Genomic DNA, 27,869 nt, shown 5'->3' with positions numbered 1-27,869 from the left:
CCCATACACTTTGTTTCTGTGCTCAGTTTCAAATGCTGTGGTTACATTTGGAACCTACACTGACACTCCTGATGCATTGTGTTGTCAGGAGGCCCAGTTAGCGCGGGGCGAGGCTGAGAAGTCCCAGTGCTGCCTGGCCCTGGAGAGAGAGATGATGATGAAGATGGAGGAGGAGGAGAAGTGTGAGGGAGGGTCACTGGGATCCAGGCTGCAGCAGGGGGCCCTGGCAGAGAAGGACAGGTTAGCAGGAGGACAAGTGCTGATCGAGGTGTGACTGGCATGGCAGTGTGTTGTTTCTCTCAGAGAATGTGTGAATTTAATGCCAGGTCAGGGTTCCATGGCCGCAGGCAGAACAGCAGATACTGGGTCTGCAGCACGACCAGGTGGACTCGGGACGGGGACAGCCAGGGGTCATCAGGCCAGGTAGTCCTGAGACATGGTCCTAGGGCTCAGGTCCTCTGGGAGGGGAGAGAGACAGAGAGATGGGAGAATTAGAGGGAGCATATCTAAGATCACACAGGACACCAGATAAGACAGGAGAATTACGCCAGATATAACAGACTGACTTTAGCTCCCCGGCACATAGACTTGCAGCATAGATACAGGAGACAGACAGTGGGGATCGCGGGACACTGCGGCCCCGTCCAAAGTTACTCCCGGACAGGGACAAAAAGGCAGGATATAACCCCACCCACTTTGGCAAAGCACAGCCCCCACACCACTAAATGGATATCAACAGGCCACTAATTTACTACCCTGAGACAATGCCGAGTATAGCCCACGAAGATCTTCCCACCGCACGATTCCGAGGACAGGAAGGAGGGAAGAGAACGAGCAAGCCAGTGACTCAGCCCCCGTAATAGGGTCAGAGGCAGAGAATCACACCGATAAAATTGACAGAGGAACAGTGCCAGAGTCGTGCTATAAGTACATACTGTCCTCTACTGAAAGAGTGGTATGGGGTTCACAGATATCAGTCCAAGAGGTGTTGCAGAGCTTGTTTCATTAGGAACTTCTGCCCAACAGTCATAAAACATACAAGCCTTGTTTACCACAGTTTTAGTGGTTCAATTCAGTCAATCCTATACTTTCCTCTCTCTCCCTCTCGCTCTCTCAATTCAATTCAAACGGCTTTATTGGCATGGGAAACATGTTTACATTGCCAAATGCAAGTGAAATAGATAAMGAAAAGTGAAATAAAGAATCAGAAAGGAACACAAAAGTTTTAAAAGTATAGAGACATTTCAAACGTTATATTATGGCTATGTACAGCGTAGTAACAATGTGCAAATAGTTGAAGTACAAAAGSAAACGATATATAATATAAATATGCCTTGTATTTACGTTGTTTGTGTGTCACTGTTTGCCCTTTTTTGGCAAAAGGTCACAAATCTTGCTGCTGTCTTTCTCTCTGCCTCTCTCACTTTCTTGCTCTCCCTCGCTCTCCCTTAGAGTTATAGAGAACCTGACTGAGGAGAGGAGATTGCTGAGCCACCGGGTCGGAGAGCTGGAGGTCAGAGTTCACGACCTCATGACTTCCCTCCAGAAGAAAGACGGGGATGCAGAGGTAAATGAAATTCCAGTTTTTTTACATAGCTTATTACAGTGTATAACAACGGTATTGTATATACAACCCCTCAGCCTCTCTCTCTCACAGTTCACTTAACATTTTCATACGTGAGTTCGGTCGCACCAGCATCAGTTTTTTTTAATGCACATGTCAGAATGCACTCACTGTTCCAAAATGTGATTATTACACAACAGGACAGTCAACACACGCTGCCTGCTAATTATCTATAGGCTATGTTTCAACTTGTCAATTTCAAATTATYTTCTAACAAGTTGTATTTTCTAACAGTTTGAATTGAGGTGTGTTCCTCATCAAGTCGCTTAGAAGGAGCTCATTTCAGCGTTGCGGACAATTTGTTTGAGGCTTTACTGAGCCGGACAAACTTCTCTCTTCGAGGAGAAGCCCACGCACTTCACCAATGTTTCCCGCAGATCAAGTATGCAGACGTGTGCAGTTTTGCACGAATTGTCACATTTTCTGGCTGGCGCTCGCATGGTCTTCCTTACAAATAATAACTTTGGACATGTGTGCGTTCCTATCAAAAAAAAAACAAACATGAACACGAAGCACAACTAGAATACAAATGGGGAATTTATTAGGGAATTTATTAGGGAGATTTGCACACTGTTGGAAATTAAATCAAATTTCAAATCAAATTTTATTAGTCACATGCGCTGAGTAAAACAAGTGCTTACTTACGAGCTCCTAACCAAACATATGGATAAGAATAAGAGATAAAAGTAACAAGTAATTAAAGAGCAGTAGTAAAAAAAAAAAACAGTATATACAGGGGGGTGCCAGTACAGAGTCAATGTGCGGGGGCACCGGTTAGTGGAGGTAGTATGTACATGTAGAGTTATTAAAGTGACTATGCATAGATGACGACAGAGAGTGGCAGTGGTGTGGAGAGGGGGGGAAATGCAAATAATCTGGGTAGCCATTTGACTAGATGTTCAGGAGTCTTATGGCTTGGGGGTAGAAGCTGTTTAGAAGCCTCTTGGACCTAGACTTGGCGCTCCGGTGCCGCTTGCCGTGCGGTAGCAGAGAGAAAGGGGGGAATTCAGCGACCAGTTCAGTCCACAATCCGTTCTCATTGTCTGGTTTTCCAGGGGTAATCCTAAAACTCGGATCCTCAGCCAAACCGGTTCGGGACACAGTGGGGGTAATCAGACAGTCCAGGTAACAATGGGTAATCACACACAATTCTCTCTCCTCACACATTTTCCTCTCAGTCCTCTTCCTGTTTGTGCAGCCCGCTTCCTCTTTTACCCCCAAGCACTCCATGGCTTAATGATCCACAGGCTTGCCTCGTTGGGGCAGGAAGTCCATATAATGCTCGGGGGTGGAGCCAACGAGCTGCAAGATATCTCCCTTCAAATCACCACTCCCCTCACCTCTCCATGCCTCCTGCCACACACCCTCCACCCTCATCTCCTACCGGGGGGAGGGGTGGTCCAGCTCCCTAGAGCATTCCTCCTGGAGAAGGCATCGGCATTTCCAAGGGCTGCACCTGATCTGTGGATGACAGAGAAAGCAAAGAGCTGTAAGGATAGGAACCAGCGGGTGACCCGGGCGTTACTGTCCTTATTCCGTGACATCCAAACCAGTGGTGCATGGTCCATTACGAGGGTAAAGTGCTGTCCCAATAAGTAATATTTCAGCATCTCCAACACCCACTTGATCGCTAGACATTCTTTCTCCACAGTGGAATATCTTTGTTCCTGCGGCAACAGCTTCCGACTAATGTACACGACTGGGCGTTCCTCACCTTCTTGTAGCTGTGATAGGACGGCACCCACCCATTTTGGAGGCATCGGTCTGTACCACCAGTGGTTTGGAAAAGTCCGAGGTCACCAGCATGAGTCCCGAAAAAGTGCTCCCTTTAGGTCCTGGAAGGCTTTCTCTGTCTCCTCGGTTCACGTCACCTGGGCGGGCAGATGGCTCCTGGTCAGATCTGTCAGGGGACTGGCTAGGGAGGCAAAGTGGGGAATAAATCTCCGGTAGTAACTAGTCAACCCCACAAACATGCATACCTGCTTCTTGGTGAGGGGGCGGGGCCAGTCCCGAATTGCCTCCGCTTTCTTCACCTGGCGTTTGACACATCCCCTCCCGATCGTGTACCACAGGTACTCCGCCTCCCACAGGCAGAGCCGACATTTCCTTGGGTTAGCTGTTAGCCCCGCCCCTTGTAAGGCCTGCAATACCGCGCCCACTTGGTTTAGATGTGTCTCCCACTCGCTCCCATGGATCACAGCATCACCGAAGTAGGCCGCCACGTACTCACGATGGGGACGGAGAATCCGGTCCATCAACATCTGCAAGGTGGCCAGGACCCCGTGCAACCCAAAGGGCAGCTTCTTGTAGTGGAACAGCCCGCCAGGGGTGGCGAAAGCAGTTTTCTCCCGTGCCTCGTGAGCTAAGGGCACCTGCCAATAACCCGTCAAGTCGAGCATGCTGATAAATCGGGCGGTTCGATTAGTTCTTCAATTCGGGGCATGGGGTAGGCGTTGAACTGACACGCCTGACAGGAAGGGTGCTAGCAGGCACCATTGCTCATGGGGCCATTTCTCCCTAGCCGCCGTCCTCTCGAAGGCTTGGAGGTAAGCCTTGATGTCGTCAGCCTCTGTCAGCATCAGTATAAACCTACTGGGTTTGGGACAAGAGACTGCTGCGCCTGCAGCCACGCCGGCCTGGGCGGCTGTCAGCTGGCTGAGTTCAGCTCCCAGGAGAGCAGTCTGCTGACGCTGTTCCTCCAGCAGCTCCCGATGCATAGCCTGCTGCACTATGTTCGCCTCCACCAGTCTGTTTAGTTATTGAGCTTGGTTTGCTTTGCCTGCATTCTCCATCACATGTAGCAGGCTCAAGGGGGTGTGGTTTCCACGTCACCAAGTTCAATAACCAAACACGGCACACGGAGCACAACTAGAATACAAATGGGGAATTTATTAGGGAGATATGCACACTGTGGGAAAGGGGGGAATTCAGCAACCAGTTCACAATCCGTTCTCATTGTCCGTTCCGTTCTCCAGGGGTAGTCCTAAAACGCAGGTCCTCAGCCAAACCTGTTCGGTACACAGTGGGGGTAATCAGACAGTCCAGGTCACAATGGTAATCACACAGATAATTATTTCTCTTCTCACACTCTCCATAACACACATTTTCCTCTCAGTCCTCTTTCCATTTGTGCAGCACGCTTACTGTTTTATCCCAAAGCACTCCATGCCTTAATGATTCCACAGGCTTGCCTCGTTGGTGCAGGAAGTACATATAAGGCTCGGGGTGGAGCCAGCGGGCTGCAAGATATCTCCCTTCAATCACCACTCCCCTCACCTCTCCCTGCCATCTGCCACAGTATTTATGTACAGTTGAAGTCGGAAGTTTACGGACGCCTTAGCCAAATACATTTAAACTCAGTTTTCACAATTCCTGACATTTAGTCCTAGTAAAAATTCCCTGTCTTAGGTCAGTTAGGATCACCACTTTATTTTAAGAATGTGAAATGTCAGAATAATAGTAGAGAGAATGATTTATTTCAGTTTTTATTTCTTTCATCACATTCCCAGTGGCTCAGAAGTTTACATACACTCAATTAGTATTTGTTAGCATTGCCTTTAAATTGTTTAACTTGGGTCAAACATTTTGGGTAGCCTTCCACAAGCTTCCCACAATAAGTTGGGTGAATTTGGCCCATTACTCCTGACTTTGTTGTCCTTAAGCCATTTTGCCACAACTTTGGAAGTATGCTTGGGGTCATTGTCGATTTGGAAGACCCATTTGCGACCAAGCTATAACTTCCTGACTCATCTCTTGATGTTGCTTCATTATATCCACATCATTTTCCTACCTCATGATGCCCTCTATTTTGTGAAGTGCACCAGTCCCTCCTGCAGTAAAGCACTCCMATCACATGATGCTGCCACCCCYGTGCTTCACAGTTGGGATGGTGTTCTTCGGCTTGCAAGCCTCCCCCATTTTCCTCCAAACATAACGATGGTCATTATGGCCAAGCAGTTCTCTTTTTGTTTCATCAGACCAGAGGACATTTCTCCAAAAAGTACAATCTTTGTCCCCATGTGCAGTTGCAAACCGTAGTCTGGCTTTTTTATGGCAGTTTTGGAGCAGTGGCAGGTTATGTCAATATAGGACTCGTTTTACTGTGGAAATAGATACTTTTGTACCTGTTTCCTCCAGCATCTTCACAATGTCCTTTGCTGTTGTTCTGGGATTGATTTGCAATTTTCGCACCAAAGTACGCTCATCTCTAGGAGACAGAACGCTTCTCCTTCCTGAGCGGTATGACTGTTGCGTGGTCCCATAGTGTTTATACTTGCGTACAGTCGTGGCCAAAAGTTGAGAATGACACAAATATTAATTTCCACAAAGTTAGCTGCTTCAGTGTCTTTAGATATTTTTGTCAGATGTTAGTATGGAATACTGAAGTATAATTACAAGCATTCATAAGTGTCAAAGGCTTTTATTGACAATTACATGAAGTTGATGCAAAGAGTCAATATTTGCAGTGTTGACCCTCTGCAATCCGCCCTGGCATGCTGTCAATTAACTTCTGGGCCACATCCTGACTGATGGCACCCCATTCTTGCATAATCAATGCTTGGAATTTGTCAGAATTTGTGGGGTTTTGTTTGACCACCCGCCTTTTGAGGACTGACCACAAGTTCTCAATGGGATTAAGGTCTGGGGAGTTTCCTGGCCATGGACCCAAAATATCATGTATTGTTCCCCGAGCCACTTAGTAATCACTTTTGCCTTATGGCAAGGTACTCCATCATGCTGGAAAAGGCATTGTTTGTCACCAAACTGTTCCTGGATGGCTGGGAGAAGTTGCTCTCAGAGGATGTGTTGGTACCATTCTTTATTCATGGCTGTGTGTTCTTAGGCAAATTTGTGAGTGAGACAACTCCCTTGGCTGAGAAGCAACCCCACGCATGAATGGTCTCAGGATGCTTTACTGTTTGCATGACACAGGACTGATGGTAGCGCTCACCTTGTCTTCTCCGGACAAGCTTTTTTCCAGATGCCCCAAACAATCGGAAAGGGGATTCATCAGAGAAAATGACTTCACCCCAGTCCTCAGCAGTCCAATCCCTGTACCTTTTGCAGAATATCAGTCTGTCCCTGATGTTTTTCCTGGAGAGAAGTAGCTTATTTGCTGCCCTTCTTGACACCAGGCCATCCTCCAAAAGTCTTTGCCTCACTGTGCGTGCAGATGCACTCACACCTGCCTGCTGCCATTCCTGAGCAAGCTCTGTACTGGTGGTGCCCTGATCCCGCAGCTGAATCAACTTTAGGAGACGGTCCTGGCGCTTGCTGGACTTTCTTGGGTGCCCTGAAGCCTTCCTCACAACAATTGAACCGCTCTCCTAGAAGTTCTGGATGATCCGATAAATGGTTGATTTAGGTGCAATCTTACTGGCAGCAATATCCTTGCCCGTGAAGCCCTTTTTGAGCAAAGCAATGATGATGGCACGTGTTTCCTTGCAGATAACTATGTTTGACAGAGGAAGAACAATGATTACAAGCACCACCCTCCTTTTGAAGCTTCCAGTCTGTTATTTGAACTCAATCAGCATGACAGAGTGATCACCAGCCTTGACCTCGTCAACACTCACACCTGTGTTAACGAGAGAATCACTGACAGCTGGTCCTTTTGTGGCAGGGCTGAAATGCAGTGGAAATGTTTTTTGGTGATTCAGTTCATTAGCATGGAAAAGAGGGACTTTGCAAATAATTGCAATTCATCTGATAACTCTTCATAACATTCTGGAGTATATGACTTTGTGAAAATTAATATTTGTGTCATTCTCAAAACTTTTGGCCACGACTGTACTATTGTTTGATGAACGTGGTACCTTCAGGCGTTTGGCAATTGCTCCCAATGATGAACCAGACTTGTGGAGGTCTACAATTTATTTTCTGAGGTCTTGGCTGATTTCTTTTGATTTTCCCATGATGTCAAGCAAAGAGGCACTGAGTTTGAAGGTAGGCCTTGAAATACATCCACAGGTACACCTCCAATTGAATCAAATTATGTCAATTAGCCTATCAGAAGCTTCTAAAGCCATGACATAATTTTCTGAAGGTTTTTTGAAGGTTGTACTGATTATAATGAGCTAATGCTAAGCTATTTGCCAGCTATGTGTCGCACCATGTTTGTTGACATAATACAATGCATTCTGTGTGTCACGTAAACGTCTGTCAGACCAAAGATGTTATAATGAGGTGAAGGAATGGTTCACTCATCTTTCGGGTAAACTTCTGGAAGTGAATGAAGGGAAGTGAATGATCATAGACGACACACCCCCTTCAACATACATACTGCAAACAGACCAAACTCATCTTGTCTCCTCTTATTATCTTTGGTTGACGCTAAAAACAAACATGGCGGTGCTTCATCATCGGATTACTACCCATCACTACCCATCATCGGATTACTTACGATTTCTAGAAAGTGTTTTACTCAATTATTTCAATCAATGTTGAGCTGACCCGTGATGTGATGAATTATAAATAGTAATTGCTATTAGCTAATTCATATTGTGGTTTCTATCAACCAAGAGATATCTAAATATGACCACTTGTGTTACTTCAATATTTCCTCAGTTAGCGTTAGGACTAACGTAGTTTACATTTTACGGTTTGGATGATTGTGTATGCTGTAGCTACTTCTTCTGTGAAAGTCTGAACATTGCGTCCAAAAATAAACTTGTTTCATTCAGGACATAACTTTGTAAGGACTGTGTTTGTGAAAAACGTTTCTGTGAAAAAACAGTGTGGCTTCCTCAAATTCTGACTGTTGCGTCAATCGAAACTGGACRTTCTAAAKAAGTGTTCTAATCAAACCGGTTTGATCGTACGCTCCAGGGACCACTGTAGAATGATCACACACGTTCGTTGGTACGTGTGAAAAGGTTCAAGTACTCCTGATTGGCGCAGTGGTCTAAGGCACTGGATCGCAGTTTCTAGCTGTGCCACTAGAGATCCTGGTTTGAGTCCAGGCTCTGTCGCAGCCGGCCGCGACCGGGAGACACATGGGGGGGGGCGCACAATTGGTCCAGCGTCGTCCGGGTTAGGGGAGGGTTTGGCCGGCAGGGATGTCCTTGTCCCATCGCGCTCTAGCTACTCCTGTGGCGGGCCAGGCGCGTGCACGCTGACACGGTTGCCAGATGTACGGTGTTTTCTCCGACACATTGGTGTAGCTGGCTTCCGGGTTAAGCGGGCATTGCGTCAAGGAGTAGTGCATCTTGGTTGGTTCGTGTTTTGGAGAACGCATGGCTCTYAACCTTCACCTCTCCCGAGTCTGTACGGGAGTTGCAGCAATGAGACAAGAATGTAACTACCAATTGGATACCACGAAATTAGGGGTAAAAAGTCAAATAAATTAAAGGAAAGGTTAAAGTATATAATAATTCCTACAGTCGCAAACAGATTCTACACACACCTTCTCACAAATCATAACCTATCCACAGTATGACATCAGGTGACATTTAGTTTTGTGACTGGAGGCCTAGTACTGGTTCTGATATTTGATTGGGCACGCGAGGGCCAACTCTACTGTACTCACAACTAGCTACTGACATATGGGTCAGTCACGCTGTACACAGGTTAGTCATACCTCGCCTGCCCTCTGCCCTACCCCTCCCCTCCCTGTCCCCCTTCCCAAGGGTATGAACAGCTGAACCCAGATTGTCCGGGTGGTTGAGATACCATTACCATATCTGTCCTGTATTTATAAACATGTTGAATGTACAGTAGGTCAGTGGAACCCTGGCACCTGCTCCTATGCTAGGCTAACATACCTCAGAGCCACCGTGATGATGAAAAACACAGATGGCTTTTATGGGTTATATGCAGCAGGACTCACATGAGTGCCTCCATGTCTATTTTTAATCCAAGAATGTAGTTGGTTCAACGGTACCTCTTAAATGGTAGTGAAATCTATAATATCCTGGCTCAGAAAACGTAGCCATGCAATCCTGTCATTCATATATTTGTTTTAACAGTTTTCTGAGGAACAAAAGATTGAGTTTATACATTTTTTAAATTGTTACTTCTTTACCACCCTTATTGTCTTCTGTCCACAGTTGCTGCGGGGTGAGATGGGTCGAGAGAAGAGTTGTATCCAGCCAGAGATGCAGGTATGTGTGGCAGGAGTACTGCCATCCTATAGTATGTCTGTGGTTGTGGGAATCTGATTCCATTGGCTTAACATTAGCTTTTGGACCATGCACATGCACACACAGACAGGAACACTGTAGTGGGGAAGTGGGCTACAATAAATTAGTTTGCATGTAAGTGATGATAAGCAAAAGTTTTCTCTTTGAGAAATTGATTTCAAGGCCTGTAGCCAGCATTGCCTGGAGTAGTGTTTGATAGCGAGGCAATGGTATATGAAAGCCCTCCCAACCCGCTCCATGCTCCCTGGGACAAATGGTCAGAGGTTGCCCTCTGTAGGAACCAAAGGAAAACTGCATGTAAGATAGTTGGACCAGACACACACATTCACAACACCACACACACATTCACACACCAGACAAGCACAAACACACACACATTGACACACACATTGACACACCACACACACACACACACACACACACACACACACACACACATTCACACACCACAAACACACAAACACACACCATACACACACACCACACACATTCACACATGCACACCTACACAACGCACACTGTACACAAATGAGGATCAAAATACTTGGTGCATTTAGGTCACTCAGATATTTTGTTTAACACTAAAATCTTTCCCTCTAGTACTGAGGATATCTTGCTGGGTTCTATTTCAAATATATAGTTTCGATATCTCACTTAATGGGGATTTGCTCGAGCGAATTCTCTTATCTGAAGTACCAATCACAGYGTCTGTTGGAGACGGACAGGTCGATTGGTGAATGAGGTGAGCCCCTCTCCTCTTCGTAAGATGCCACTCGCCCTGCCTCTGGTCATACTCAAGCATGCCTCTCTTCAGGGAAAAGCAGTGAGATATCTCACTCATATTATCATAGATCCGGTATCCGTATGTTCTATTTCAAATATATTGTTTCAATATATCACTTTATGGGGATATAGACTACCCCTGTAATGCAGACATGCATGTACTGTGTCTCACTTATATTATCATAGAAGCAGTGTTACGGAAGTAGCCTTACGTTTTCAATTCTGGGCAATTGAACTGATTCCAGAGGCTGTTCCAAAACACTGCCTGCGGAAAATAGGTGGACTTTTAGTCTGAYTCAGGAGGCGCGCACACCACCCACCGCTTCCGAGTATACTACTCGCTAATGTTCAGTCTCTGGAAGGAAATCCTCACCCTGAACTCATCAACTTTATTATCCAAAGAGACATCAGGGATTGTAACATACTCAGTTTCACGGAAACATTGCTTTCTCGGGATATACTGTCAGAGTCCGTTCAGCCAGTTGGGCTCTCAGTTCATCGCGCAGACAGGAATAAATATCTCTCCAGGAAGAAGGGCGGGGGGTGTATGTTTCATGATTAACTACTCATGGTGTGATTGTGATAACATACAGGAACTCAAGTCGTTTTGTTCACCCGGCCTAGAATACCTCACAATCAAATGCCGACCGTATTACCTCCCAAGAGAATTGTCTTTGGTTAAAGTCACAGCCATGTATATTCCCCCTCAAGCCAATACCACGACGGCCCTCAAAGAACTTCACTGGACTTTACACAAACTGGAAACCACATATCCTGAGGCTGCATTTATTATAGGTGGGGATTTTAACAAAGCAAATTTGAGGAAAACGTTACCGAAGTTCTATCAACACATTGACATTAGTACTCGCGCTGCTAAAACACTCGATCACTGCTTCTCCAACTTCCGAGATGCCTACAAGGCTCTCCCCCACCCTCCCTTCAGCAAATCTGATCACGACTCCATTTTGCTCCTCCCTTCCTATAGAGAGAAACTCAAACAGGAAGTACCAAGATTGTTTTGATCACGTGGACAGGGATATGTTCCGGGTAGCCTCCGAGAACAAAATAGACGAATACACTGATACTGTGACTATTAAAACCTACCCTAAACAGAAACTGTGGATATATGGCAGCATTCGCACAAAACTGAAAGAGCAAACCATCGCATTTAACCATGGTAGACAATCGCATTTAACCAACAGACAATCACGGAACACAAAGGGAAAAGCAGCCATGTCACGGACATTGACGTCTTGGTTCCGGACAACCTAAACACCTTTTCACCCGCTTTGAGGATAACACAGTGCCACTGACGCGGCCCGCTTCCAAGGACTGTGGGCTCTCCTTCTCCGTGGCCAACGTGAGTTAGACGTCTAAGCGTGTTAACCCTCGCAAGGCTGCAGGCCCAGACGGCATCCCTAGCCGCATCCACAGAGCATGCGCAGACCAGCTGGCTGGAGGGTTTAGGAACATATTCAATCTCTCCCTATATCAGTCTGCACATGCTTCAAGATGTCCACCATTCGTCCTGTACCCAAGAAAGGTAAGGTAACTGAACTAAATGACTATCGCCCCGTAGCACACACTTCTGTCATCATGAAATGCTTTGAGAGACTAGTCGAGGATCATATCACCTCCACCTTACCTGACAACCTAGACCCACTTCAATTTGCTTACCACCCCAGTAGATCCACAGACGATGTAATCGCCATCGCACTGCACACTGCCCTATCCCATTTGGACAAGAGGAATACCAATGTAAGAATGCTGTTGATTGACTATAGCTCAGGATTCAACCCCATAGTTCGGGCTCCCAAGTGGGGTAGCGGTCTAAGGCGCTGCATCTCAGTGCTAGAGGCGTCACTACAGACCCTGGTTCGATTCCAGGCTGTATCACAACCGGCCGTGATTGGGAGTCCAATAGGGCAGCGCACAATTGGCCCAGCGTCATCCGGGTTAGGGCTTGGCTGGGTTAGGCCATCATTGTAAATAAGAATTTGGAAAATTGTGGATATATTGAAGCAACATCTCAAGACATCAGTCAGGAAGTTAAAGCTTGGTCGCAAATGGGTCTTCCAAATGGACAATGACCTCAAGCATACTTCCAAAGATGTGGCAAAATGGCTTAAGGACAACAAAGTCAAGGTATTGGAGTGGCCATCACAAAGCCCTGACCTCAATCCTATAGAACATTTGTAGGGAGAACTGAAAAAGCGTGTGCGAGCAAGGAGGCCTACAAACCTGACTCAGTTACACCAGCTCTGTCAGGAGGAATGGGCCAAAATTCACCCAACTTATTRTGGGAAGCTTGTGGAAGGCTACCCAAAACATGTGACCCAAGTTAAACAATTTAAAGGCAATGCTACCAAATACTAATTGAGTGTATGTAAACTTCTGAGCCACTGGGAATGTGACGAAAGAAATAAAAGCTGAATTAAATCATTCTCTCTACTATTATTCTGACATTTCACATTCTTAAAATAAAGTGGTGATCCTAACTGACCTAAGACAGGGAATGTTTACTACGATTAAATGTCAGGAATTGTGAAAAACTGATTTTAAATGCATTTGGCTAAGGTGTATGTAAACTTCCGACTTCAACTGTGTGTACTATATTCTATCCTATTCTTCTGTATATTAGTCTATGCCGCTCTGACATTGCTCGTCCAAATATTTATATATTCTTAATTCCATTCCCTTACTTTAGATTGTGTGTATTGTTAGATTTTACTTGTTAGATATTACTGCACTGTTGGAGCTAGAAACACAAGCATTTCGCTACACCCGCAATAACATCTGCTAAACGTGTGTATGTGACAAATAAAATGTGATTTGATTAATCCACTCTTGCTTAATTGCCATGGCATTGTGGAAAAAGTATGCAATGTTGTCCGTTTTAGCTGTAATGGAACTTGCATCTCGTATTGCAGGTGGTAACTGTAAAAAGTCTATACTTTACCCCAGGATACCCTTTACTGGCGGTAATTAGCTTTATTCACATCAGGGGAATTTAGTGAAAAGTTTCAGCCTATTTGCAACGCACGTCCTTGTTATTGGATTTCCATTTCCGTTTTCGTGTGTTCCACTTGCATTCAGCAGCGTCTATGAATCACATGATTATGAAGGCATAAATATATGAAAGTGTGTTTTCTTATTTTACATTTAAGTAGTTCTGTCTTTGTGATGTACTTGTCTGTTAATGTTATGTATTATGTAATGTTTTGAGTCGACCCCAGGAAGAGTAGCTTCTGCTTTAGCAGTAGCTCATGGGGATCCTAATAAAATACTAAATACTAAATATTGAGATTTAGTCTTCTATTCTATTCTTCAATTTATGTTTGCTTGCATAATGTTTTACAGAGCAAATCAAAGAGAAGAGGTCATGTTTATGTAAATGTCTGACACAACACACACACATTGTTATTCCAAAGGTTAAACTGGGTCTCCTGACTGACTGACGCCAGCTATAATTACAATTAAATCACAGTCTGCCACTTTGGTCGTTTTTTAGCCTTTCTTTACTCTCTTTATGCCACTTKTCTTATTTTTCAGTCATTTCCAGATAAATAAACCAGTGAAATAAAAATACTTCTGTAATTTCAACTGATTAGGATTAATACAGTTTTGATTGTGTTGATAATTAGGGTTGATTGCTGTTATGGCATTTTGTCTCCAGGGTTCAATTATTAGATCTTTTTGGGTGACAAATGTACATTAGAGGTTTGTTCACTGAGTTCCAAAGGTTTACACCCCCTGGAGAAAACAAATCACATATCATCATGTTATATCAATATAAACAGCAGTCATAATGAAAGATAGGGCACTAAGGGTGGGGAAGATTCATGTTTCCACTGCATGGGAAATGCTTGGAGCTTGAGAGGCAGGATTTGGGTTAAACTCTCATCCCTGCACACAGCATCATGTGATTGGAAGGGAGCAGGGACMCTCCTCCCCTTATCCCCCTTGTTTTTAGCTGAAATGAGGGCCTATGTGTGTGAAGGCCAAAAGCCTGAGTGATCCTGGGAAATTCCTGCCTCGGGGAAGAGATGAACTCATTCTTACATAGTAGCATATGACTTCAGCACAGTAGACAGAAGAACCTTTCAAGCAAATGAACATGAAATGATGGCCTAATTCTAAGTTTCAAGTACAAACACACAGTGATCAGTTCAGAAGTATACGTTCAGATGTTATTTTCTATTAGGCTATGAGTTTATATTTCTATTATGGATTATAATAACAGGACATGCCGATAATGACAGTACCATACTTTTTAGACCTATACATTTCTACCTGCATGACTATCTATAAAATGGGACAGTAAAAACTGAAGGGATAATAATATAAAAGTATTTGGGAGGAAAGTATAAAGGGAACTCTATATGGTTATGTAATGTGATGTTTTTTAGACAGGCAGACAGGCAGGCATTATGCTCAGGAGAGGAATAATATATCACCCTGGTTTCGGGATATGGTACATTCCGGTGTGTCAACAGGCAGGGGAAATGGTACATTCCAGGGTGTCAAAGTCAGGGTTGTCATGTGAGTTGTTTTTTGGAAAATTSGGCTACTTTGAAAATGATGTTGCAGGGGGAAATGTATTGGTCGCGGGTTGCAGGTTTTTGGGTTACTTCTAAGTTGCACCACGGCTGCCATTGGCATTTCTCATRAAGTAGATATAAATTGAAAAAATATATAAAACGCAACATGTGAAGTGTTGGTCCCATGTTTCATGAGCTGRAATAAAAGATCACAGAAATGTTACATATGCACCAAAAGCTTATTTCTCTAAAATTTTGTGCACAAATTTGTTTACAACCCTGTTAGTGAGCATTTCTCCATTGCCAAGATAATCCATCCACCTGACAGGTGTGGCATATCAAGAAGCTGATTAAACAGCATGATCATTACACAGGTGCAACTTGTACTGGGGACAAWGTGCAGTTTTGTCACACAACACAATGAGACCGATGTCTCAAGATCTGAGGGAGTGTGCAATTGGCATACTGACTGGAGGAATGTCCACCAGAGCTGTTGCCAGAGGATTGAATGTTAATTTCTCTACCATAAGCCTCCAACGTTGTTTTAGAGAATTTGGCAGTACATCCAACTGGCCTCACAACCGCAGACCACGTGTAACTAAGCCAGCCCAGGACCTCCACATCCGGCTTCTTCACCTGCAGGATCGTTTGAGACCAGCCACCCGGACAGCTGATGAAACTGAGGAGTATTTCTGTCTGTAATAAAGCCCTTTTGTGGGGATGAAGTCATTTTGATTGGCTGGGGCTGGCTCCCAAGTGGGTGGGCCTATACCCTCCCTGGCCCATCCATGGCTGTCCCTGCCCAGTCATGTAAAATCCTTAAATTAGGGCCTAATGAATGTATTTCAATTGACTGATTTCCTTCTATGAACTGTAACTGAGTGAAGTCTTTGAAATTGTTGCATATTGCGTTCATATTTTTGTTCAGTGTGTATATGCTGGGGACAGCAAGTAGTCATCAGGCCAGGTAGTCCTGAGGCATGGTCCTAGGGCTCAGGTCCTCCGAGAGAAAGAAAGAATTAGAGAGAGCATACTTAAATTCACACAGGACACTGGATAAGACAGGAGAAATACTGACCCTAGCCCCTGACACAAACTACTGCAGCATAAATACTGGAGGCTGAGACAGGAGGGGTCGGGAGACACTGTGGCCCCGTCCGACGATACCCCACTGTGGCCTGCTGGAGGTCATTTTGCAGGGCTCTGGCAGTGCTCCTCCTGCTCAAAGGCGGAGGTAGCGGTCCTGCTGCTGGGTTGTTGCCCTCCTACGGCCTCCTCCACGTCTCCTGATGTACTGGCCTGTCTCCTGGTAGCGCCTCCATGCTCTGGACACTACGCTGACAGACACAGCAAACCTTCTTGCCACAGCTCGCATTGATGTGCCATCCTGGATGAGCTGCACTACCTGAGCCACTTGTGTGGGTTGTAGACTCCGTCTCATGCTACCACTAGAGTGAAAGCACCGCCAGCATTCAAAAGTGACCAAAACATCAGCCAGGAAGCATAGGAACTGAGAAGTGGTCTGTGGTCACCACCTGCAGAACCACTCCTTTATTGGGGGTGTCTTGCTAATTGCCTATAATTTCCACCTTTTGTCTATTCCATTTGCACAACAGCATGTGCAATTTATTGTCAATCAGTGTTGCTTCCTAAGTGGCCAGTTTGATTTCACAGAAGTGTGATTGACTTGGAGTTACATTGTGTTGTTTAAGTGTTCCCTTTATTTTTTGGAGCAGTGTATGATCAAATTGTTGGGTTCTTGTCAAGATTCTAGCAGCCGTGTTTAGCACTAACTGAAGTTTATGCAGTGCTTTATCCGGTAGCCGGAAAGTAGAGCATTGCAGTAGTCTAACCTAGAAGTGACAAAAGCATAGATACATTTTTCTGCATMATTTTTGGACAGAAAGTTTCTGCTTTTTGAAATGTTACATAGATGGAAAGAAGCAGTCTTGATATGTTCGTCAAAAGAGAGATCAGGGTCCAGAGTAATGCCGAGGTCCTTCACAGTTTTATAGGAGACTGTACAACCATCAAGATTAATTGTCAGATTCAACAGAAGATCTCTTTGATTCTTGGGACCTAGAACAAGCGTCTCTGTTTTGTCCAAGTTTAAAAGTAGAACATTTGCCGCCATCCACTTCCTTATGTCTGAAACACAGGCTTCCAGCGAGGGMAATTTTGGGGCTTCACCATGTTTCATCGAAATGTACAGCTGGGTATCATCTGCATTGCAGTGAAAGTGAACATGTTTCCGAATGACATCACCAAGAGGTAAAATATATATAGTGAAAACAATAGTGGTCCTAAAAGGAACACAGAAATGTACAGTTGATTTGTCAGAGGACAAACCCTCCACAGAGACAAGCTGATATCTTTCCGACAGATAAGATCTAAACCAGGCCAGAACCTGTCCGTGTAGACCAATTTGGGTTTCCAATCTCTCCAAAAGAATGTGGTGATCGATGGTATCAGCACTAAGGTCTAGGAGCAGGAGGACAGATGCAGAGCCTCGGTCTGACGCCATTAAAATGTAATTTACCACCTTCACGAGTGCAGTCTCAGTGCTATGATGGAGTCTAAAACCAGACTGAAGCATTTCATATACATTGTYTTCAGGAAGGCAGTGAGTTGCTGCGCAACAGCTTTTTCAAAAAAGAATTGAGAGCAATGGGAGATTCGATATAGGCCGATTCGTTTTTTAAATATTTTCTGGGTCAAGGTTTGGCTTTTTCAAGAGAGGCTTTATTACTGCCACTTTTAGAGAGTTTGGTACACATCTGGTGGATAAAGAGACGTTTATTATGTTCAACATAGGAGGGCCAAGCACAGGAAACAGCTCTTTCAGTAGTTTAGTTTGAATAGGGTCCAGTATGCAGCTTGAAGGTTTAGAGGCCATGATTATTTTCATCATTGTGTCAAGAGATATAGTACTAAAACACTTGAGTGTCTCCCTTGATCCTAGGTCCTGGCAGAGTTGTGCAGACTCAGGACAACTGAGCTTTGGAGGAATACGCAGATTTAAAGAGGAGTCTGTAATTWGCTTTCTAATGATCATGATCTTTTCCTCAAAGAAGTTCATGAATTTATSACTGCTGAAGTGAAAGCCATCCTCACTTGGGAAAGCTGCTTTTTAGTTAGCTTTGCGACAGTATCAAAAATAAATTTTAGATTGTTCTTATGTTCCTCAATTAAGTTGGAAAAATAGGATGATCGAGCAGCAGTGAAGGCTCTTTGATACTGCACGGTACTGTCTTTCCAAGCTAGTCGAAAGACTTACAGTTTGGTGTGGCGCCATTTCCATTCCAATTTTCTGGAAGCTTGCTTCAGAGCTCGGGTATTTTCTGTATACCAGGGAGCTAGTTTCTTATGACAAATGTTTTTGGTTTTTAGGGGTGCGACTGCATCTAGGGTATTGTGCAAGGTTAAATTGAGTTCCTCAGTTAGGTGGTATTAAATGTATTTGGCTAAGGTGTATGTAAACTTCTGACTTTAACTGTATATATACATGTGAAATGTCAGAATAATAGTAGAGAGAATTATTTATTTCAGCTTGTATTTCTTTCATCACATTCCCAGTGGGTCAGAAGTGTCTATGTCCCGGAAAGTTGGCTGTTGTATACAACGTCATTCTAGTCACATTAGCGCACATTAGCAACAACTGTCCCGGTTTAGGGACACCGATCCCGTAAAGGTAATTCTCTCCTCGATGTTATACTTACAAATAATCCTGTTAGGCATCAGTCTGGTGTTTTCTGTAATGACCTTAGTGATCACTGTTTTACAGCTTGTGTTTGTAAAACARCCTGTCCTGATTTGTCATAGACTCTTGCTAAAAAACTTTAATGAGCAAGCCTTCCTTCCTGAGCTGGCCTCTGTAAAATGGTAATGAATCAGCTTGATCCCCTCTGTCAAAGACGCTTGGACCTTATTTTGTTATATTTTTTTTCGGTGGTATTGTTAACAAACACCCCCCCATATAGAAAATGAGAATTAAAAACAGATTCAGCCCCTGCTTCAACCGTGATCTTGCAGAGTTACTCCACCTCAAGAATTGCATTTGGCGAAAGGCTCGGCACACGCATACTCAGGCTGACTGGCTCTCGTTCAGGCAAATGAGAAATAAGTGCACCCAGGCTATCCGGAAGACCAAAGTTAGTTACTTCAAGGAGCAGTTCTCTCTCTCTGTGGSTCTAACCCCAAGAAGTTCTGGAAAACGGTTAAAKAMCTGGAGAATAAACCCTCCTCCTCATAGCTGCCCATGTCCCTTAATGTTGATGATGTGGTTGTTACTGACAAGAAGCACATGGCTGAGCTCTTTAATCACCACTTCATTAAGTCAGGATTCCTATTTGATTCAGCCATGCCTCCTTGCCCGTCCAAAATATCCTCATCTCCCACCTCTTCTAATGCTACTATCCCCGATGCTTCTCCCTCTTTTTCCCCTGCCCCGCTACAAAGTTTCTCCCTGCAGGCAGTCACTGAGTCCGAGGTGCTAAAGGAGCTCCTGAAACTTGACCCCCAAAAAACATCTGGGTCAGATGGTTTAGACCCTTTTTTCTTTAAGGTTGCTACCCCTATCACCTATCGCCAACCTTTTTAACCTGTCTCTCCTTTCTGGGGAGGTTCCCATTGCTTGGAAGGCGGCCACGGTTCATCCTTTATTTAAAAGGGGAGATCAAGCTGATCCTAACTGTTATAGGCCTATTTCTATTTTGCCCTGTTTATCAAAAGTGTTGGAAAAACTTGTCAATAATCAACTGACTGGCTTTCTTGATGTCTATAGTATTTAGTATTGCAGCCACAGAAATCTCATAATTAAAATTCCTCAAACACACATGTATCTTATACCATTTTAAAGGTGATATTGTTGTTAATCCCACCAAAGTGTCCGATTTCAAATAGGCTTTTCAGCGAAAGCACCACAAACGATTATGTTAGGTCACCGCAAAATCACAGACAAACACAGTCATTTTTCCAGCCAAAGACAGGAGTCACAAAAAGCAGAAATAGAGATAAAATCAATCACTAACCTGTGATGATCTTCATCAGATGACACTCATAGGACTTCATGTTACACAATACATATATGTTTTGTTCGATAAAGTTAATATTTATATCCAAAAACCTCAGTTTACATTGGCGCCATGTTCAGAAATGCCTCCAAAATATCCGGAGAAATTGCAGAGAGCCACGTCAAATAACAGAAATACTCATCATAAACTTTGATGAAAGATACATGTTTTACATAGAATTAAAGATACACTTTTCTTAATGCAACCACTGTGTCAGATTTCAAAAAGCTTTACGCCAAAAGCACAATATTCAATAATCTGAGAACAGCGTTCAGCCACAAAAGCAAGCCATACAGTTACCCGCCAAATTGTGCAGTCAACAAAACTCATAAAAAGCATTATAAATCTTCACTTACCCTTGCTGATCTTCGTCGGAATGCACTCCCAGCACTCCCACTTCCACAATAAATGTTTGTTTTGTTCGGTAATGTCCATCGTTTATGTCCAAATAGCTATTTTTGTTAGCGTGTTTGGTAAACAAATCCAACGTCAGGAAGCATGTTCACTAAAAGGTGACGAAATGTCCAAAAGTTCAGTAACAGTCAGTAGAAACATGTCAAATTATGTATTGAATCAATCTTTAGAATGTTTTTAACATAAATCTTGAGTAACGTTCCAACCGGAGAATTACATTGACTTCAGATGAGCGATGGAACAGAGCTCCCTCTCATGTGAACGCGCATGGTCAGAGCATGGTCAAGTCATGCCAGACCTGACTAATTCCCCTCTCATTTGGCCCCCCTTCACAGTAGAGGCATCAGACAAGGTTTTACAGACTGTTGACATCTAGTGGAAGCCGTAGGAAGTGCAAACTCATCAATATCTCGCTGTGAATTCAATAGGATCTTGGTTGAAAATCGACCAGCCTCAGAATTCCCACTTCCTGTTTGAATTTTTTCTCAGCTTTTTTCCTGACATATGAGTTCTGTTATACTCACAGACATCATTCAAACAGTTTTAGAATCTTCAGAGTGTTTTCTATCCAATACGAATAATAATATGCATATATTAGCAACTGGGACTGAGGAGCAGGCAGTTTACTATGGGCACCTCTGGGCACCTTTCATCCAAGCTACTCAATACTGCCCCTGCAGCCATAAGAAGTTAATATACATCAACAACATAGCTCAGGCAGTAGCTCACTGCACTCTATACTCCTCTGTAAACYGGTCATCTCTGTATACTCGTTGCAAGACCCACTGGTTGATGCTTATTTATAAAACCCTCTTAGGCCTCACTCCCCCCTATCTGAGATATCTACTGCAGGCCTCATCCTCCACTTACAACACCCGTTCTGCCAGTCACATTCTTTTAAAGGTCCCCAAAGCACACACATCCCTGGGTCGCTCCTCTTCAGTTCGCTGCAGCCAGCGACTGGAACGAGCTGCAACAAACACTCAAACTGGACAGTTTTATCTCAATCTCTTCAATCAAAGAGTCAATCATGGACACTCTTACTGACAGTTGTGGCTGCTTTGCGTGATGTATTGTTGTCTCTACCTTCTTGCCCTTTGTGCTGTTGTGTGTGGCCAATAATGTTTGTATCATGTTTTGTGCTGCTACCATGTTGTGTTGCTACCATGTTGTTGTCATGTTGTGTTGCTACCATGCTGTGTTGTCATGTGTTGCTGCCTTGCTATGTTGTTTTCTTAGGTCTCGCTTTATGTAGTGTTCTGTTTTCTCTCTTGTCGTGATGTGTGTTTTGTCCTATATTTATATTTAATTTATTTAATAATCCCAGCCCCCGTCTCCGTAGGAGGCCTTTTGCCTTTTGGTAGGCCATCATTGTAAATACAAATTTGCTCTTAACTGACTTTCCTAGTAAAATAAAGGTTAAATAAAAATGAATTATGAATATAAAATTCAGTGATTGAAAGTATGGCCTCATCCTAAATAGCCTATTCCAGCAGGCTACTGGGAAACACGAGCGCTTCTTACCTCGAAATTGCGAATGAATTAGTCTGTTAATTTGATCTAAACCAACTGCTAAATCGTTCAGTTTACATCGGGACCACATCTTGCCTAGGCTACTGTAGACTATCTGAAATAAAATGTAGGCCTATCAGGGACTATAGGCTACCTTCACCTATCGAAGCAAACCATGGCAAAGTTGAATTCCAATCATAAACCCAGATTTGAGTCTGTAGCCTATGCCTATAAATATATTTTATCTTGCAACATATTCAAATGTGTTTATTACCTCATGCAGTGGCCGTTCTAGACCATTTCAACTGGGGGGGCAAAGCTGGGGCCAGTTGTACTGTTAGAAGGGCCAGTTACATTAGATGTTATTGTTGTCATCGTCTTCTTCACTGCATTGCAGGCATTAGCAGGCAAAAGACCATGTTCATAATGGTCCCCCCCCCCCCCCCCCAGAACTGCCACTGACCTCATGTCATAGTTTGCAATAATTATTATTTTGATAATCCGAATTTTGCTTCTAACGTCGTTACAAATTACGTCGATATTCCTTCTTTATTGTTTCTTTAACATACTGGAAACATTATTTATTGTATAAATGTGGCAACTCTTTTGCTGTAAAAAAAAGAGTTAGTTTTCAGGCCTTTTGGGCAGGTTTTGTTTGGTCATTGGTTAGTATATTTGGTGGACCTGGCAACCCTGATCAACGTTTCCATCGCGCCCTGTTCTGATACACGTGGAAACCATCGGTTCCATCTTCTCCCTTCCTCTTCACACGGTCCGGTAAACTGCCATAAGGGAGCCGAAAAATAACGGGACACCCACACCTTTTTTCTCCACTACAGTATTTTTCTTTCGGGTGGTGAATTCCGTGTTCGTGTTGAATTAGCTGAGATGAGACAGCGCAACTGTAATTTGTTGTCTTGGATGAGCCGTGTCAGAAAATGCAGTATGAGATGACATCGGCAGTGAAAAGAATAGCGTGATATATTTTGTTTAGATCTGAAATGAGCACTATTGATAATGTGCGATCTGTTTGATGACATTTTGTGAAGAACTGAAAGCGTTTCGACCGATTAGACCCAGTGTTGGGAGACACTTACAACGACAACGACACTGGATTTGGGCGCTTATCACAAATGACAGACGTCTCTTTCTTATTACGCTATATTCCATATATTGACCATGTTTGATTAGACTACAGTCTATATTTTTAGATGATCTTGAATAGATATAATCGCGATTGAATAGAAATCATTGTGCCCCTTCAAAGCACTGCAAAGAGCATAGGCTACCCCTTTTTTGTGATGCAACGATGAGCTTTCATAACGGCAAATCGGCACAATGTACTAGTAACTACTAGTCTATTACGCTACTATTTATTTTGAACACATTTTTATAAAACATAGAAGAAAAGTAAATGAACATTGCACAGCTAAATCATTTAAATAAAATCATGGATTATTGATCTCCAAACTGGAGGCACAATACATTTGATTTTATTGCCTGAACAGTCTGAACAGACACAATTTCCCTCCAGTAAAACTGAGAGCAGAACGTCTCTGTAATGTTGGACATTAAAATGAAGGAGGAGTGTCGGATCTGCGCCCGCGAGCTCTGTGGTAATCAGCGGCGATGGATCTTCCACCCGGCATCCAAACTCAACCTGCAGGTGCTGCTGTCCCACGCCCTGGGCAGAGAGCTGACCCGTGATGGCCGGGGGGAGTTTGCCTGTTCCAAGTGTGCCTTCATGCTGGACCGCATGTACCGCTTCGACACGGTGATCGCCCGCGTGGAGGCTCTGTCCCTGGAGCGCCTGCACAAGCTGCTGCTGGAGAAGGACCGGCTGAGACAGGGTATAGGAGGCTTGTACTGGAAGAACAACACCGAGGACCAGACCCAGGATCAGACTGGGATGGGAATGGGGATAGGGCTAGGGGGTACTGGGGCTGGAGGGACAGAGAGTGGTGGGCGGTCTGAGGGTGACTCCCCTGTGGTGGACCTCTCAGCCCTGCAGGAGGCCAGTTACAGCTCCCTGCTTCAGGGCGACCTGGCCTATTCTGTGTACGAGTCCTGGGCCGACCACGAGGACCAGCAGAGTCCGGCCCCGGATCACCAGCACCACACCCAGCATCATCACCCTCAATGCTCAGGATCAGAGACTCTGTCTGGGCATCGCTCCAGGCGGTGCAGAGGGTGTGCGGCTCTCCGTGTGGCCGACTCTGACTACGAGGCCGTGTGTAAGGTGCCTCGGCTGTTAGGCAGGAGGAGCACGTCGTGTGAACCCTCCACCCGCTACTCAGGCAGTGCCATGGGGGGTGAGGAGACCTCCACAGGGTCAGAGTCCACGCCTGTCCCCTCCGAATCCCCTCCCATGGGGCCAGAGAGCGACAGGACCCTGTGCGATGGGGACACAGAGAGGATAACCCTCAGCCCGGGCTCATCGATAGAATCTCAGGACACAGCCGTGGACGTGGCTCAGCCCTGCACCGCTCACCAAGTTGGGGAAGAGGAAGAGCAGAGAGAGGGAGGAGAGAAGGACCCAGGGAGCGATCAGAGGAGGGACCCTCGTCTCCAGGGGGATGATGCCCCCAGGGAGGGGTCCGTCTCTGGGTTGACCATGGAGCTGGCTCTAAGTCTAGTGAGGATCTGGGAGTACAGACCTCTAAAATCCCCTCAAGGCAGCAAGCTCCCTATCCTGGTCAAACCCAAACTGGAGACGGGCCTCCCTGGGCTCCCCCTGTCCCTCAGAACCCCAGACTATGACCTCTACTCCCACCCTGCTATCCCAGAGCTGGTGAGCCCCAGCAGTCAGCAGGAGCTGCAGACAGAGCTGTCAGAGATGGAGGAGCAGTGGCTTGATGACTATGTGCAGTGTGGCCCCTTCTGCTTCCAGCAGGTACCTAGCAAGACCACCACCAGCCCCTGGCTCATAGAACAGACACGCTGGAACTAACGAGACCAGATAGAGGGGCTTGAATTAGGGAGGAGATGGGATGGTATCTACTGGCCTGGAAGGGTCGTGATTCTACAGACAATCAAAGCACTTATCCCCATCGTTGTCCTAGCAACACGTCTGTAGCCATGACGATGGTTGCTATATGAACAACGATGCCCCGTGTTAGGCATGCTCTCCTCTGTTTAATCCATCTCCATAGCTTCCTTTGTCGTGTTAATAATTAGCTATCCTTGATACATGGCTAGGAATGAGCGCACTGATATTCTGAAATAAAGTATGACTCAGGGAGTTTAGTGGGTTGGTTTTTCCACTGAAGGTTGATTCACTGAACTGGTGGAACAGTATGTAATCATTAGAGCCCAGCTGTGCGCCCTGTGTGTGTATTAGTGTGTGTGTTCTACCGGTAATGAGTTTACAGCACATTATGTGGGAGCAGGATTGGTTGATCTTTGAAATTAAATGACAAGGATATTTGAGTTATTTCACTATCCCTGACTGCTAGAGGCTTTACAGACCGAAACAGCCCCTCACAATCATAAAGATAGCTCTATAGAGCTGATTAACAAAAAACAGGAAGTAAATGCCACTCTGTCGTGGAAACAGGGACTACTTTCTCAGGAAGTTATAGTGCAGTGAACTGACCTCATCACTTTCCATGCTCACACAGGGGCATGGGAAGTGTGTGTGTACATATACGTGCATTTTTTACATTTGATAAACCTGAACCTATTTGTGCGTGTTGTGTTGTGTGTTTCAGAGGCTGCTAGATGAACAGCAAGGCCAGCTTCATCAGTATGAGACTGCTGCAAGTCAGTGTGTTACTGAACTCCAGGAGGCCCAGCTCCAGGTCCACTCTCTACAGGCCAAGATCAGAGAGAGCGAGGCCAGGAACCAGGTACCGCTTCCCCCTCAGACTTTCACCATTCCTCCTTCTGAAGCAGTTCCTATTTTTACTCTACTTGACCGTAGCATACAGTAGACATGCATCCAGGGCGGATTATTTGTTCAATCTTAAGAAAATAAACACTAAATGTAACTATTAATTCAAAGGCCTGCTTATAAACTATTTATTTAAAAAAACGAACTACAAGTATTCGATTTTTAGCACTTCTCTGATGTGTCTGTGAATGTGATGTGTAGAAGCTGCAGGTGCGACTCGGGGACATGGAGTGTGAGCTGCGCTTGGTCAGAGAGAAGGCCCAGAGACAGGAACGAAACGTCCTCAACCTCACTGACACTGTCAACAGCAAGGAGACTGAGGTACAGAGGGAGAGAGGGAAGAGGGAGGGAGAGGGAATGAAGGAGAGGCAAAAAGAGTGAGTGAGAGACGGACAAACAGAAAGCGAGAAAATGAGAGACGAAGAGACTGGTAGGAGAGAGAGGGAGGTACACAAAGAAAAGCCGGAACAGCATGCTACTTTACACGGTATTGTGTCCAACCAACGATGAACAATAGGTTACTTTACTCAAGTCTTTTTGTGTGTTTCGTGTGTCTCCGTCTCAGGCAGCAGAGTTGTACCGGGTCATAGAGGAGCAGAATAACGTGCTGTGTTCTTTGAAAGAGCTGGCCAACAGAACCCAGCTCCAGACACTACAGGTCAGCCCTCCTCCGAACCGTACGCACACCTCACACACACACTTCACCATACTAAAGTCTTAGAACACTAAAATGCTCTTAAATCAAACCGTCATTTACGGTTTGTGTAGTGTGTTACAATTTTATCAACATGATAATTGAGAGTAATATGAGCTTGGCTTTCTCCATCTCTAATAGACCTTGTATTAATACACAAGCTTAATAGGATCCTTTGTTATGTCCCACAGTGCTAGTATAGAGAAAGCACAGCTGACCCCAGCACACAGCACATAGAGCTATCTGTAAACCGCCTTCAATCTCTGGCTCTCTTCCACCCACACCCTCCTCATCTCCTCTCTCTCTACCCCGTCTCGGGTGCAGGTGTCTGGGGCAGAGTTAGTGCGAGGGCAGGGGGAGGTGCTGGCCCTCCAGGGCTCTCTGTTCCAGGCCCAGCTGGAGCTGCAGGAAGGCCAGAGAGCCCAGCGTCAGGCCACCAGGAGGGAGGAGGACCTCACCAGAGCCCTGCACCGCCTGGAGACAGACCTACAGGGAGTCATGGAGCACAGACACAGTACTGAGAGACACAACCAGGTGTGGGGGGACGGTGTGTGTCTGTGTGCGTGGCTTAGCCTTGCAATGGGGTTATCTTTTCATTTTGTGAGTACGTGCATGCGTTTGCTTGTGTGTAAACATTGTGTGAGACTGTGATGCTACCTGTCTGCTCTAGGACTTGCATCTGGTGCTTGAGAAAGCTCGATCAGAGCTGCAGCGGAAAGAGGAACAGCTGAAAGAGAAGAAGGGAGAGAGACGGAGAGAGGAGGAGGAGAGGGAGAAGAGCATCCGAGAGCTGAGGACCTCGCTACAGACCAAAGAGCAGCTGTTGCAGGTTAGAAACAGACACACACTCACACACGCATGCACACACATCCCATTCACACGCCACCTCCCTCATACACAGCCTTCCTAACACACACTGTCCCTGTCTCTCAGGAGTACTCTGAGTTGTTGGACCAACAGCAGGAGCCCAGGGAGAAGAGAGACACTCTCCTCACCAAACTGAAAGATCGCATCAAGGACAGGGACAGAGCACTGGAGGTGAGAGTCACAGTCAGACGAGAGTTGAACCTCAACGAAAACATGTTACAGATATAAGAGGCGGGCAATTTTTCCATCCAACTCATGATACAGGACTGCGTGGGTTGCATGGACAGCAGTGTCCTGTATGGTGGTGATTGACAGCTACGTTCCATTAG

At 45.0% G+C, this 27,869-nt stretch overlaps 1 protein-coding gene across 1 annotated transcript in view; it reads left to right on the top strand.

Annotated features, from left to right (window-relative positions):
• LOC111971395 (myomegalin) overlaps nt 1–27,869 on the top strand; it is a 119,105-nt gene that overhangs the window by 53,611 nt on the left and 37,625 nt on the right. Inside the window, 9 exon segments of the mRNA XM_070446250.1 lie at nt 89–240; nt 1,453–1,567; nt 9,673–9,726; nt 25,798–25,935; nt 26,181–26,300; nt 26,545–26,637; nt 26,998–27,207; nt 27,344–27,502; nt 27,607–27,711. Of these exon segments, the coding sequence (XP_070302351.1) occupies nt 89–240; nt 1,453–1,567; nt 9,673–9,726; nt 25,798–25,935; nt 26,181–26,300; nt 26,545–26,637; nt 26,998–27,207; nt 27,344–27,502; nt 27,607–27,711 (1,146 nt within the window).

This window comes from Salvelinus sp. IW2-2015, linkage group LG13 (genome assembly GCF_002910315.2).
Source record: "Salvelinus sp. IW2-2015 linkage group LG13, ASM291031v2, whole genome shotgun sequence".
Lineage (NCBI taxonomy): Eukaryota > Metazoa > Chordata > Actinopteri > Salmoniformes > Salmonidae > Salvelinus > Salvelinus sp. IW2-2015.
The sequence above is the reverse complement of the archived record's forward strand: the minus strand, read 5'-3'. Positions and strand labels throughout refer to the sequence as shown.